At 40.1% G+C, this 12,544-nt stretch overlaps 1 protein-coding gene across 15 annotated transcripts in view; it reads right to left on the reverse strand.

Moving 5' to 3' along the window:
- Ltbp1 (latent transforming growth factor beta binding protein 1) overlaps positions 1-12,544 on the reverse strand; it is a 435,679-nt gene that overhangs the window by 56,315 nt on the left and 366,820 nt on the right. For all 15 annotated transcript variants that reach the window (XM_087216162.1, XM_087216160.1, XM_087216159.1 and 12 more), the window contains 2 exons: positions 10,006-10,128; positions 5,844-5,969 (listed from right to left, as the gene is read on the reverse strand). In XM_087216162.1, coding sequence (XP_087072288.1) covers positions 5,844-5,969; positions 10,006-10,128 — 249 coding nt within the window. The remainder of the gene's footprint in view (positions 1-5,843; positions 5,970-10,005; positions 10,129-12,544) is intronic.

Here is a 12,544-nt window from a genome sequence, read left to right on the forward strand (position 1 = left end):
GTCAGATATACAAAGTATCCCTCGTTCACTCACACTGGGAATCCAAGTTAATCACACAGTATTGTATCAGTTAGATGTCTAATAAGTAACTGTTCCTGGAATTGACACATAAGCATTACAATTTATGTCTAAAGTATGAACATACTGCTCACAACAGCTTTCTAGGACCTAACAAGAACTCTGTGTGTTGATGACATCCAAAGATTCACCAAAAGAGATGCAGAAAGCCTGTGCCTATCGTGCAAGGCACCAGCTCAAGGTGTGCAGGGCCAGGTTGCCTATTCATGGCATCCACATTTGGGCAGTCTCTTATGTGTATTTTTTGGCTGCAAAGAAATATTTACTTCTCCTTCTGTAATGGGATGTTTTTCCATAGCTCTGAGGTTGAAAAAGGTCAGCAGCAATAAAAAGGCTTAGGAAGAGTTATTGAATTTTTTTTCTTCTATTATGAATTTCTTTACACAAATGTTGATATATGAAAGCAATGCATGGAAAATCTGCATTCCAGGTCCAAAAGCAACCTATTCCAGCAAAATTTCCTCAGCTCTCTCCCTAATGATTTAAACATCCATTTCCCTCACTCCTGCAGAAGTAACTCGCAGGAAGAGTGAGTGTGAACAGTAGCCCTTCGTGCAGAGGCCACTTCCTTTACCTGGAATGTTGTCTATTCCATTTTCTTTTTTTAACATGTTGGAGACAGTGGGTTCTGTTGTTAAAGTGAGATTCCCTTTTTTTTTTTTTAGTAAAGGTAAAACATACTCAGGTGGTATTCTCTTTCTTAATAGATTGTTTCGTTTCAGAACCTAAAAACACTAAAAATGTAAAACTGTTTGGGCCAAGCAGCCAGATGTAATATATTATTGTGTCAGGGTACTTCAGTGTCCTACTTGGCTAAATCACTTGCAAAAATATTTTCTCTTTGGTGATGGATATAAAGTTGTGTCTATGCCACAAAACCACCAACTGCTTTGAGTATCGTCAATGACAGTTTTATGCTTTCTTTCTACACTGTTTGCAGAAAATGTACCTAAAGCTCTGAACGTAAACCACACTTGAGCCCAATTAGTTATTTCTTTCACTTGGCAAAGCTGCCCTCACTGTGTTTGAGACAAAACTGGCCACCAAGTTAGAAGTCATCTTCTTTTAGGCAGACTGGTATTCCTGGCCTTAGTAAGCAGTAAGAAGGTGGCCTTTTCACCAGGCAGGTAAGGGTGCCCTGGTAGGTTTTCCCTTATGGGTGAATGTATTAGCAAAGAGTGGTTCAGAGCAAATACCTGAAGAGGCTCCAGGGTTAGAATTTCTACAACTCTTTAACACCAGGACTTAGGGTAAACTGCTGTGGGAGTCAGAATTCAGGGTAGATGTTACAAGAAGTCCCCTCTCCACTGTGTGGTGCTCAAATTCTCAATTTTAGAATAGTTTCGAAAACAAGTAGTGGAAACTGCTCATCACATCACTCTGTCCAGGGCATTATTTTGAAAAGTGAGAAATAAAAATAAAATCATCATCATCCATGGGACGAAAATATACGAGGGAAATGTAGAATCAAAGTGAAAGGTTTTTATTTTTCCTTTCCAATCAAAAGTAGGTAATGCCAGAAATGTCTAATTTTTTAAAATAGATGTTATTTTTAAAGAGTGGATTGAATTCCCAACAAAACTGAAGTTTCCATGTGCCCTCTGCTCCCCCTAATACTGTCCTTTAGCTTCTCTCACTACCAATATGACACACCACAGTGGTCCATCTATTACAAATGTCCGACCAAAGCCTACAGGCTTTAGAATTTCCTGTGTGAACCCAGAATCTGTGGTGGCAGTGCAGGAAAGGCCCTCGAGCTGCCCATCTCATGTATCCTTTCCCACCAGGCCAGTGAGGAGGACCAGTCTGCAAATGAGAGGCAGCTGGCATGGCTTTATTTCTTACTAGGAAACACAATTTTAGTTGTTCTTTCATAAACCTGCTCACAGAGGCAGAACAGCCAATTCTGACCACCCCAGTTAGTATCACACCAGCTTCCCCTCTCGCTTTGGCCTGCATCTTCCTCCTTACCTCACTCTACCTGTTTCTTTTGTTGTAGTTTAATTTCTAAAGCCTTGTATCATTTACTTATTAGCTTCATGTCTCCCACTAAGGGCCTATCTGTTCGTTGTTCTTACTCACCGACAGGCCCCGAGTACTTAGCACAGTGGCCGGCACACAGCAGACACTTTGCATGAGAACACTTCCTGAAGCATGGGGCATTAGGGGGTGATTTTCGCACATGGTTTGGAGGCTCAACGAGCCATGACTGACCAGGTAAAGTAAGGCCAACCACAGAGGAAAAGGTGCCTCGGTTCCCTACACTGCTGGGCCCCTCTGGGGTCTCTAGGAGACCAACGCAGCTGCTCTACCACATGAGCAGGCTGGAGGGCTGCTCTACCATGTGATGTCCCTAACTTCACTGTGGTCACACAAACTCACAGCCTGCACACAGGACAGGGAGAGCACCATTGCTCCTGGCTATATGCAGCCTAGAGGAGGCACGGCAGCGTCGTGCTACAGAATCAGAGAACAGGAGGCATCTCCTCATGGGTCAGGGATGTGTGCTGAGCTCCGGAGACTGGTCGCCAGTTCCCCTGCTCCTATCCGCTCACACACGTTCTGTAGCTGCTCAAGACACCAGACTCCGAGTCAGCTCGTGAACATGGGGATAAATACCTTTCATGGGAACCAAATTCCACAATAAAACAATTAGGAAAGAGTAGGAGAGCACAGCGATTATGAATTTTTAAACAAATGGATAAGTCCAAACAAGTAAATAAAATATGCAGTGAGCTGAGTGAAAGAAGCAAAATGTTTCCTTTATTTGTACACGGAAGAAAGAATGTCTGGATGAAAAGGGGCGGCAGGAGATGAGCTTCAACTGAGAGACACAGGCAGGTACAGAGCAGAAGGTCAGTCAAAGAGAATGCTGTTTCCCTGTGGTTTGCTACCACTGGACTCTGGGATTGGTGGAAATAGAGTGGGCATTATATTACGACACGTGGCATGTCACAGCTCCCCTTACATGTGTTGATAAAACGCAACTATGTCATATCATTAAAACAAACATAATAATGTATCCTATGTATACTATTTACTTATGTATCCTTGACTCTCTCCTGGAATACAGGCTCCATGTGGACAAGAATTGTGCGTGTTTTGCCCCAGGTACAATGCCTGGCACCACACAGACACTCAGTAAATGTTTCAGTGAATGAGTAAATAATAAATACTTGCTCACCTATCTGCTTCTTCCCACACTACTAGAACTCTGAATACCACCCTCCTCTTTTAGTACTGGGGATCGCGCCCAGAAACCACTAAGCTATATCCTCAGCCTGCTTTTGTTTTGAGACAAGGTCTCACTAAATTGCCCAGGCTGGCCTTAAATTTGTGAACCTCCTGCCTCAGCCTCCTGTTGCTGGGATTACAGGAGTATGCCACCGCACCCAGCTTAACACTGTGCTGTATCTCATGTGGGAGAACCAGGGTGTTTCTCCCCACCCCGACCCCAGGTATCAGAAACAGGGAAGGGAATCCACCTCGCCACTTCAGATCATTCGTTTACAAACTGAACCTTATCGTGGTTTAAAAACTATAACTAGATGCTGACAACTGCCCAAGCCACAGGGAATCAGGGAAGGGCTCCCCTTCTTTCAATTATGTTGGGATCAGCCCTGCTTGGAGCCCCAGCACCAACCTGGCTTCAGCTGCTTTAACCGGAAGTTCAGAAGATTGCTAATGGATGAGCAAGAGACAGTGCCCAGCACCCTCCTTGGTGTTAATCCAGGCACTGTGCACATCAGCTTCCTTCTAAATCCTGATCACATGAGCGGGTTTTGGCCTACACCACAGCCAGGGGTGGCATTGGGACATAGTACTATTGCCATAAATTTCAGACTAAGTCCAACAAAAGAAAATTTGGACCTGATTAGCATATTGGATTAAGCACCCCCTCAATGAAGTCCTTGTAGAACTTAGTCAAGAAAAAGAATAACATGATAACAATTAGGGAGATTTCTTGATATTCTACCGCATATCCACATAACATTCTAAATTATCTGTTCTATTACTTATCAATAGGTCCAGTTTTGGGAATCTGAATGTACAGAGCATGTGCCAAAGAGATACTATCCTCAATGGGGATAGCAAATTTGCAAAGGATGAGAAGGTTTCTAAACATATACTTTGAAATTCAAGTCTCTGCCAAATAAACAACCAATAAAATCAGAGCTGCAACTAAATTAGAGTGATTATGTAACCTCAAGTCACATAAATCATGTTTTAAAAGGTTCAGAATTAACAAAAATTAGTAAATACAAAAGGCAAGATAAATGTGAATATGTTTATATTTGGTATATTCTTCTGGAACAATAGCTTTGATCAGTGAGCACTCGGAGGGAGATGTTTTTCTCAATATAGTTTTACTTGTCATAAGCATCAGCAGTTGTAACGGGCCATTTCTTAGTGAAGAAGACTTCATTAGGTATCATGAGTTGGAGTTCAGTGAAGCAGCAAACCTGGATCTCTCTGGAATGTGGGAGTTTGCAAATGTGATTTGTGGGTGATGTGGACGGGCTAGCACCCACTCAGCTGGGAAAAGTGCTCTCTAGGGGAATGTGTGTTCAGGCAGTGTCTTCTCTAAAAGCTCCAGTCTCCAAGCTCTAACTATAAACTTAACAGAAAACGAGAACCAGGGAAGCATGGGGACCTAGTAAATCTCTCATCGCCCACATTATTACCATGCCTTCCACCATTTCTCAACTTCTGATTCCTTCCAAACCCCTCAACCTGTCTGCTCAGACTCCACCCTGCACTATCTCTCTCCCATGTGAAGCCAAATCTGGCCTCCATGTTTTGTCTGCTCAGCAGGAGAGCAATTTCAGCAATCTCCTGCTTTTTATAAGATCGGTTTATTCCTAACATCATAATTGGTTTCAGCTGAACCTGGTCACCGGTTGTCAGCCAGGTTCCATCACAGCCCTAGCAAGGAGAGCACATACTTCCTGTTCCCATATTTTTAAGAAGGAAGAATCTGGGTACTGTCTTAGGCCTGGAACATAATGCTTGAAGTGCACATCTTTAAAATATGGCATATTTCAATAACCTAGATGCTCAAGATGGACTGAAATTATGACCGTGGGAATCTTCTCAGTTTGCTTTACACAAGGTTCAGCTGAATTATTCCTCAATTTATCAAACTACACCAAGTTATCAAGAATAGAAATCTTCTGAAAATAACCAGCACTGTATCCCTGCAAACAGAGAGAGGTCACACATAGGAAGCAAACTGTGTTACCTTAATGTTTTACAACTTGTTCATAAATACTGATGGGTAAGAATATACACTAGCATCGAGGTATAGTTATCAGAGGAGTAAGTCTAGGAAACCTCTGTTCATGGTGGTACAGAGAAATCAAGCAAGACTTCATTTTTTATAAACAGAATGATCAAAATGATGAAGTGCAACCCAAACGGGCAGGCTCTCCAGTCACTCAGGGAAGGTGCTATGGTTTACTGTTAAGGTTTCCAAGATGCACCTAAAATCATCAGCTCCTCTTCATTTTGGCTCATTAATTATCAGGTTCAGTAACGGAACCAGCTGTGCGTATTTTCATCATTGTGACCTGGGTGATCCGATTTGTAAATCTCAGCAACCCTGAGCTATGCTTTCTGGCACGTGTCATCTTGATACATACAATCTTTGAAGTCGTGAATTATGATACCTCTTAGCATCTTAGAGTCTGTCTGTTTGAATAGAAAGCAATCTCTTCTCTGCTCTATCACACAAAAAAGCTTTGATTTCCTGTGGTTTATCTTACCGTCACATGTGCGGCCATCTGCAGAGATGGAGAAACCTTGTTCGCAGATACAGTGGAAAGAACCATCTGTGTTGAGACACTCCCCATGAGGACCACAGAGCCCTGGCTGCTCACACTCATTAATATCTGGAATTTGAAACAGAGCTTCAGATACTTGCAAAAAAGTGGTTCTGTTTTCATACAATATCAGGCATAAGAAAATCTACAAAGTGACTGGATATGTATTTTGTGGCCCAGTTGTATCATTTGTCCATATAAGAGACCACAGGACAAGTGGAACCATCGTAAGAAAGAACCTATATGAAAAAGCCAATGTCCAAATGTCCTAACCAACAAAAATATCAAGTGTAAGCTTCAATTCAAATTACCCCTATCTTAGACATACAATGCAGAGGCTTGCGGAATACTAATAAACACCTCTGAGAAATGTTCCTCCTCCATCAGCATGCTGTGTTCACCTCCATCCTCCCCACCGTCCCACTTACAATTCTCTATAGCCTGTCACATCTTGCCCTTGCTACATGGGCTGCTTAAGGGCAAAGCTGGATATGCCTTACATGGACTATTTGGCTCACAAATGTTGCTTCATAAATGTCTGCTAAATACATAAATGATATTTACTGACTTCAATGTATATTTCATTGGAAATGGGTAATAGAAATAAAACACAAGAAAAAGGTCTTTTAAGCCAGGGAAGTTATTTGCATGGCTTTGTGGCGATGAAATTAACAAATGAGTTAAAATGTTTAGCATAGCACTTAACACACAACTAAAGGTCAAAAGGTGGTTGCTATTATTATGAAGACTTAAGAACAGATAGATCACACAGTAGGTGAACTTGAGTGACCATCTTATGCTCTGCTTGTCCTCGTGAAATATTGTTTCCCATGGCCAGGGAGACGAGGCACTGATAACACGTGCAGGGTGTGCTGTGAGAAATGTTCTTTCCCACCAGTTCCAGCTATTTGTGCATAAGATGACCACACGGGAACCTAAAGGATGCGAGCTCACAGTGGTGCTGATGCAGGCAACTGCCCGGTCGCACTGTGTTTTAACTGCTCACTTACTCATCTGAGCTCCTCATTATTCAGTTTGCTCCCTGAGAGGAAGGACTGCATGCTTCACCTCTGAGTTCCTAATCCTTGGTACTGTACATTAGTAGAGTCTTATGAATTTCCTTTTCCCACAAAATTTCAGTTATGCTTATTTTCTACTAGCTTAACAGTGATTAAGTTTCCCTTTGTTAATAGAGATGATAAAATAAATAATCACATGTCTTCACCACCATCCAAGCAATAGCTCTGCTAAGATCATTTTCCTGTCTTCCTAAAGTCTCTTAGGTTCTCTTTAACCTCTTACTAAAGAAGTCCTCAATATACCCTCTTAGAAGTTTATCCTTAATGTCAATTAAAATGTTTCTTAATGCTCTCCATGAAGAGGATGGGGCCTTGGCCATTATGAAGTTCATAATAGAATAGGGGAGGCACATAAATAACTGCGAAGTTGAAGAACATGAAAAATGGACGCATTGTGAGTTCTTCTCTGTGACTTACAGCACTGACTGAGCCACAACCCTTGGTTCTCTTCCTCAGGGAACTCAACCCTTTCTGTACATGCAGGGTCCTAAAAAGCTATCCTTCTTACCCTGTTGATTTCATTTTGCAACAGAAATTCTGGGAATTACTGATTTATTCCACTTCCTTTATTAATCCTGAACTCTTCATCCTTCCATCTGCCACAGAATTCAGACTATGTCTGGCCTATCAATTGCTGAACCAAAATAAGAAATCGAGCAGGAATTTGTCATATTTCTTAACAATTCTTCCATTTTGTTACTATCACATTTCAGATATTTCAAGGAAGAGGAATGGATCTTATTCTGCTTGTCTATTTCTCAAGATGATTTCACTCTGTGAAGTTCTTCACCTCTATTATAAAATTGGATACTTCTGTTTTTATTCTCCACCTATTGAAAATACACTAGACAGGACATCTGAATTCTGACAGCCTCTTAACCTTCAGTTCCATGCTTTCCTTCCAATCTTCCCAGAGTTATCCCTATCTGGTCAAGAAGGGGCCATGAAGTTCCGTGGCCTGAGGATCTAGCCTGTGTCCACAGCCATCTCATCAACCCCCAGTCTCTTCCCAAGACTTCCTTCTTATTTTCTTGAATGCCTCAATGTAGCCTTCTCAAAGCTACCTGCTTTGCAACTTTGCACAACTGTACACAACATTAATGCTTCAAAAGAAGTCATTTATTAACAAATAATAGTCTAAAAAGTTTGATGACAGGAACTGAAGACAAATTTCCAGACTTTTTTCCATGAAACTCCTAAGAAGAACAACATGAATATCTCGAACTAGAGAAACATATGTATTCAATTTGGATTGTACTTATTGAGGCATTTCTAAACTATGTTGCTAGTAACTCGGAGCTGAAAGGCAGACTATATTTAAGTTCGGTTTCTTTCATGGGTCCGAGATTCCAGTGAAATTCACAATTTGGCATGTGTAATTCAAAATGTGAGACTGAAATGTGTTCTGAATCTCAAACATATCCTGCCACATTCCTAAGAGACTATTAACATGGCATTTCCACACTGTTTGCATATCATCATTAGTTATGCAGGGTAAAGAGAATCTTAAAACACACTTCTAGCTGAAAACACTTGGCTGAATATGGATCTTCAGAATGTTAGGTAAGGTTTAAAGTTTAGGGCCACCATACAGTTACCAAATATATCCCATGGCCAATTGATAGCACGGCCATCAATTCAGCATTAGAACAGACTTGGGAATTCGTGCCTATCCATAGAATACTGACATGGTTGCCAGATTAAAGAGCAGTGGGATACTAGGTTCAGGCAGAATCAAAGATCAAAGCTGCCTCCAGTGGCAGATTAAAAAGTGATCATTCAATGCAAGCTAAGTATGTAAGCAATGTAAAACTAGCCTGTGATATGAGAAAATGGGTAAGGAGACAGATTCATACACATCTTCTTTAAACAATACTAAGACCTGCTTCAGAATGCCTATCATTTTCTTGGAGCTACACTTTTCAGACAGACATTAACTTATTCTGGAAAACAGGATTAAATGTGACAGAGAATGCAATCAGGGTAGAATGACTGACAGTCAATAAAACCCCATTCATCTGGAGCTGTCACATGTTTGAGAGTGGCTATCAAATCACACACATAAATTTAATATACTGAGAGAAAAGTACAATTAATAAATCAGATGACTAAGCTCTGGGTGATTCAACTCTAAAAGTGAAATCATAACATTTGTGGTATGACACCTTGGTCAATTTATACTGACTCGGTGTCGCCTGTTTGACAAAAATTAGGCAGGAAAATATCACTTGTAAGACAAAAAGCCTGTAATAAAAGACAAGATTCAGGTTTTTTGTTTGCACCTCATAACATTTTTGCATTAAATAAAGCTCATTTTGTTCAAAGTTACCAAATGAAAAATTTCTCACATAAATGTATGATTACTCCTTCTCTCCTTCATCACATCCAAGCACACTTAATATCAGCATTGGAAATATTAAAACAATTAAATTGACTAATTGCATTGTGGTTGTAAATAAATATACCATATCACATGAGGCACACAGTCCAGTATATTTAAATACTAGGATTCATAAGGGAACTATTTCTAAAAGAGTTTGACACAAGGCTTTTTCATATCTCTGTGACAAACATCTGGGTATGAACAGTGACACAGATATAAAGCACAACATTATTCTAACAACACATCTTAGGGAGTAAACTGCATCTTCTCCTGTAAGAATATTGGTAACTGGAACATGAACAGGAGATAAAATATGTGGTAAGCCAGAATTTTAAAAATCCAGACAGGTGTGGTGGTGCACACCTGTAAGCCCAACACTCTGAAAAGCTGAAGCAGGAGGATCAGAAGCTTGCGCACAGCCTGGGAAGCTTAGAGACACAGCCAGACCCTGTCGTGAGTTTTGGTTAACACAGTACTGTGCAAAGCCAGACCTTCCTGTACCTGACGCAGACCCAAAAAAGACACTTTAGTAACAGCATAGTGTATTTATATATAAAGCAAGTGGTAAAACTGCAGCCAGGAAGAATTGCACAATTTAAGAACAATGTAAACAGTGACTGAGGAAAAAGAGAGGGAGAAGTACCTTGACATCCTTTATTGTCGTTTAGTTGGAATCCGTCTGGACAAGTACAATCATACGACCCATCAGTATTAATGCAGTCTCCCCCCTGGCACACACTGTTGTCCTCCAAGCATTCATTGATATCTACAAATCAATTTTTAAAAATTTGAAAGACTAAGTAAACTATATATAAAAAAGTTAGACTTACTTTTACACAGTCACTTAAGTGTGCAGTACATTATATAAGTTACAATGAATGATTTTAAATTAATAATAGCATTTTAACTTCAAACTTTTAAAGAATGAAGCATTTTGAAATGATTTTTAACTTTAAACAATACACAGAAGTTTTAAGAATCAAATGGAAATAACTAGGAAAGTCTAAATTCTGGTAATAATAACTTTCTTGGTTGTGTTTTTGGCGAAAGAAAATTATTTTAAAAATACATATTGCTAACTGTATCCTGAACACACTTACCATAACTAATCTACTTACCGTTGATCCTGTATTATGCCTTATAGGAAAAATTTAAAAGTACTAGGCAAGGCACCCATGTACAAAGAGAAATGTTTGTTCAAAAAGCTCAAATTGTATTAGATTAATAAAAACAGGTGCACAAAATCTTAAATTACTTTATAAGTCCAAAACAGTTTAACTTAAGAACTGTTATAAAACAGAATTATTTGACAAAAGAATGATACTAACTGTGGGGTCATATGAATGTAGAGAAAGGTATCATAATGGTCAAAGAAACACTTCCTGTAACAGAAAGAACTGGAGTCCCGATAGCCGATTAGAACACGAAAAAGGCAAGAAGTGGGATTCTTGGAGGAAGGGAAACCAGAAGATCAAAAGCCTCTCTTAAGTCGATCACTGGCTATAACAAACAGGTTCCACGTTGCCCGGGTTTGTTTTTGGTGTATGTTCTTACAGCGCATGTGCTGTGAAAGCCGCTTGCTTAACCACCACCAAGCTGACTGTGAGCATGTGAGACAATCACGAGGCCCCTAGGTCAGAAGTCTCAAGGGCTGTTTATTAGCACACTGAGCTCATTACCCCTAACACACTCCAATCGTCCCTGGTCTGCTGTGTGTCTGTGTGGGATTTAAATCATTAGCACTGCAGAAAGCTAAGGAACAAAACTTCCTTTGTTTTCTCAGAATTTGGCATGTTATGGCATTTCTTACAGTGATTACGATTGCTGCTGAACTACATGTGAGGTTCCAGGAAGAAGTGACTATGGAGACATCTGGTCCAAGTACAGGCGTACTGAATTGAACTTTCCTCACTGAACCCAATCAACCAAGGGCTCTGTACCATCCACAGGGAAAACAAGAAAATAAGAGTGCCTATCCTTTCCTTCTATCAAAACAAAAACAAGGTAGTATGGCGACTGGTCACCCAGATTTAAAACATTTTGAACACTGACGCTAAAACAAAAAACAACAGCTGATGTGACAGTGAGTTATTGCTTTTTCTTCACTGTGTATTTCCAATTTTGCTGAAGTACAATGTACCTAGAATAAATGCATGTAAGAGTCCAGTTCAATGCATTTTGACAACTGTATGCACATCCTCGTGACCACCATTCACAGTGGAGGAAGAGGACACCAGCAGGGTCCTGTGTGTTCCTTTGTGTTTGGCTTCTTGGTTTGATCCAACTTGTTGAATGGACTTGGATGATCAATACCTTTCCCGTCTTTATTGATGAGTAGTATTTCACTGGAGGAATATACTACAATTTGTTTATACTTCACCTTTTGATGAGCATTTGGCTTGCTTTCATTTTTGGCTACTAGGAATAACAATTTTATAAGCATCCTTTGTATGTCTTTGTGTAACATACACTTTGACATTCCTTAAGCAAACACATGGAAACAGAATGGCTGAGTCCTGCAATAGGTTTGTGTCCAATTAATAAAAAGGTATACATAATACTCATCAGAGGGTATTGGTACTTATACACATCACATCCTGATCCTTTTTACTTCCTCCCCTCTCCTCCCTCTCATCTTCCCCATACCCAGATCCCTGACCCATCTTTATAAAGTCCAGCATGTTTCCTATCATCTTTCTTTTATTTTGCTCTTTAATTTCTCATATAAGAGAAACCATGCAATATTTATATTTAACGTTCTGTATCTGATTATTTCAGTTAGCGTTATTAATTCAAGGTGAATCCATTTTCCTACAAATGACTCAAATTCATTCTATATGGCTGAAATATATGTAGAGACAGAAGGTCACAGGGAGGGAAAAAGATAAAATAGGATCTCATTAAGCTTTATTAAAGATTAATAGGAAACCATAAGAAAGGCAGCTTTTTGCGCCTGTAGTTAGACTCCAACATTTAGACAGAGAGAGAGAGAGAGAGAAAGAGAGAGAACAGAACAGGTGGGGAAGGTGCCAGGTAACACAATTAACATAAAAATTTAGCAGAAAGAGTGACAGGCAACACAGGAATGTAGCCAGGAACCTGAAAGGCCAAGGTAACCAGCCCCCCTCAACCACTTCTGAATAAATGCAAAAGAGATAAGAAACAGCCACTTAATGGCTCTT

The sequence above is a fragment of the Heterocephalus glaber genome, unplaced genomic scaffold (genome assembly GCF_053883595.1).
Source record: "Heterocephalus glaber isolate CG9 unplaced genomic scaffold, H.glaber_assembly_v1.0 deba00001457, whole genome shotgun sequence".
In the NCBI taxonomy this organism is placed as follows: domain Eukaryota; kingdom Metazoa; phylum Chordata; class Mammalia; order Rodentia; family Bathyergidae; genus Heterocephalus; species Heterocephalus glaber.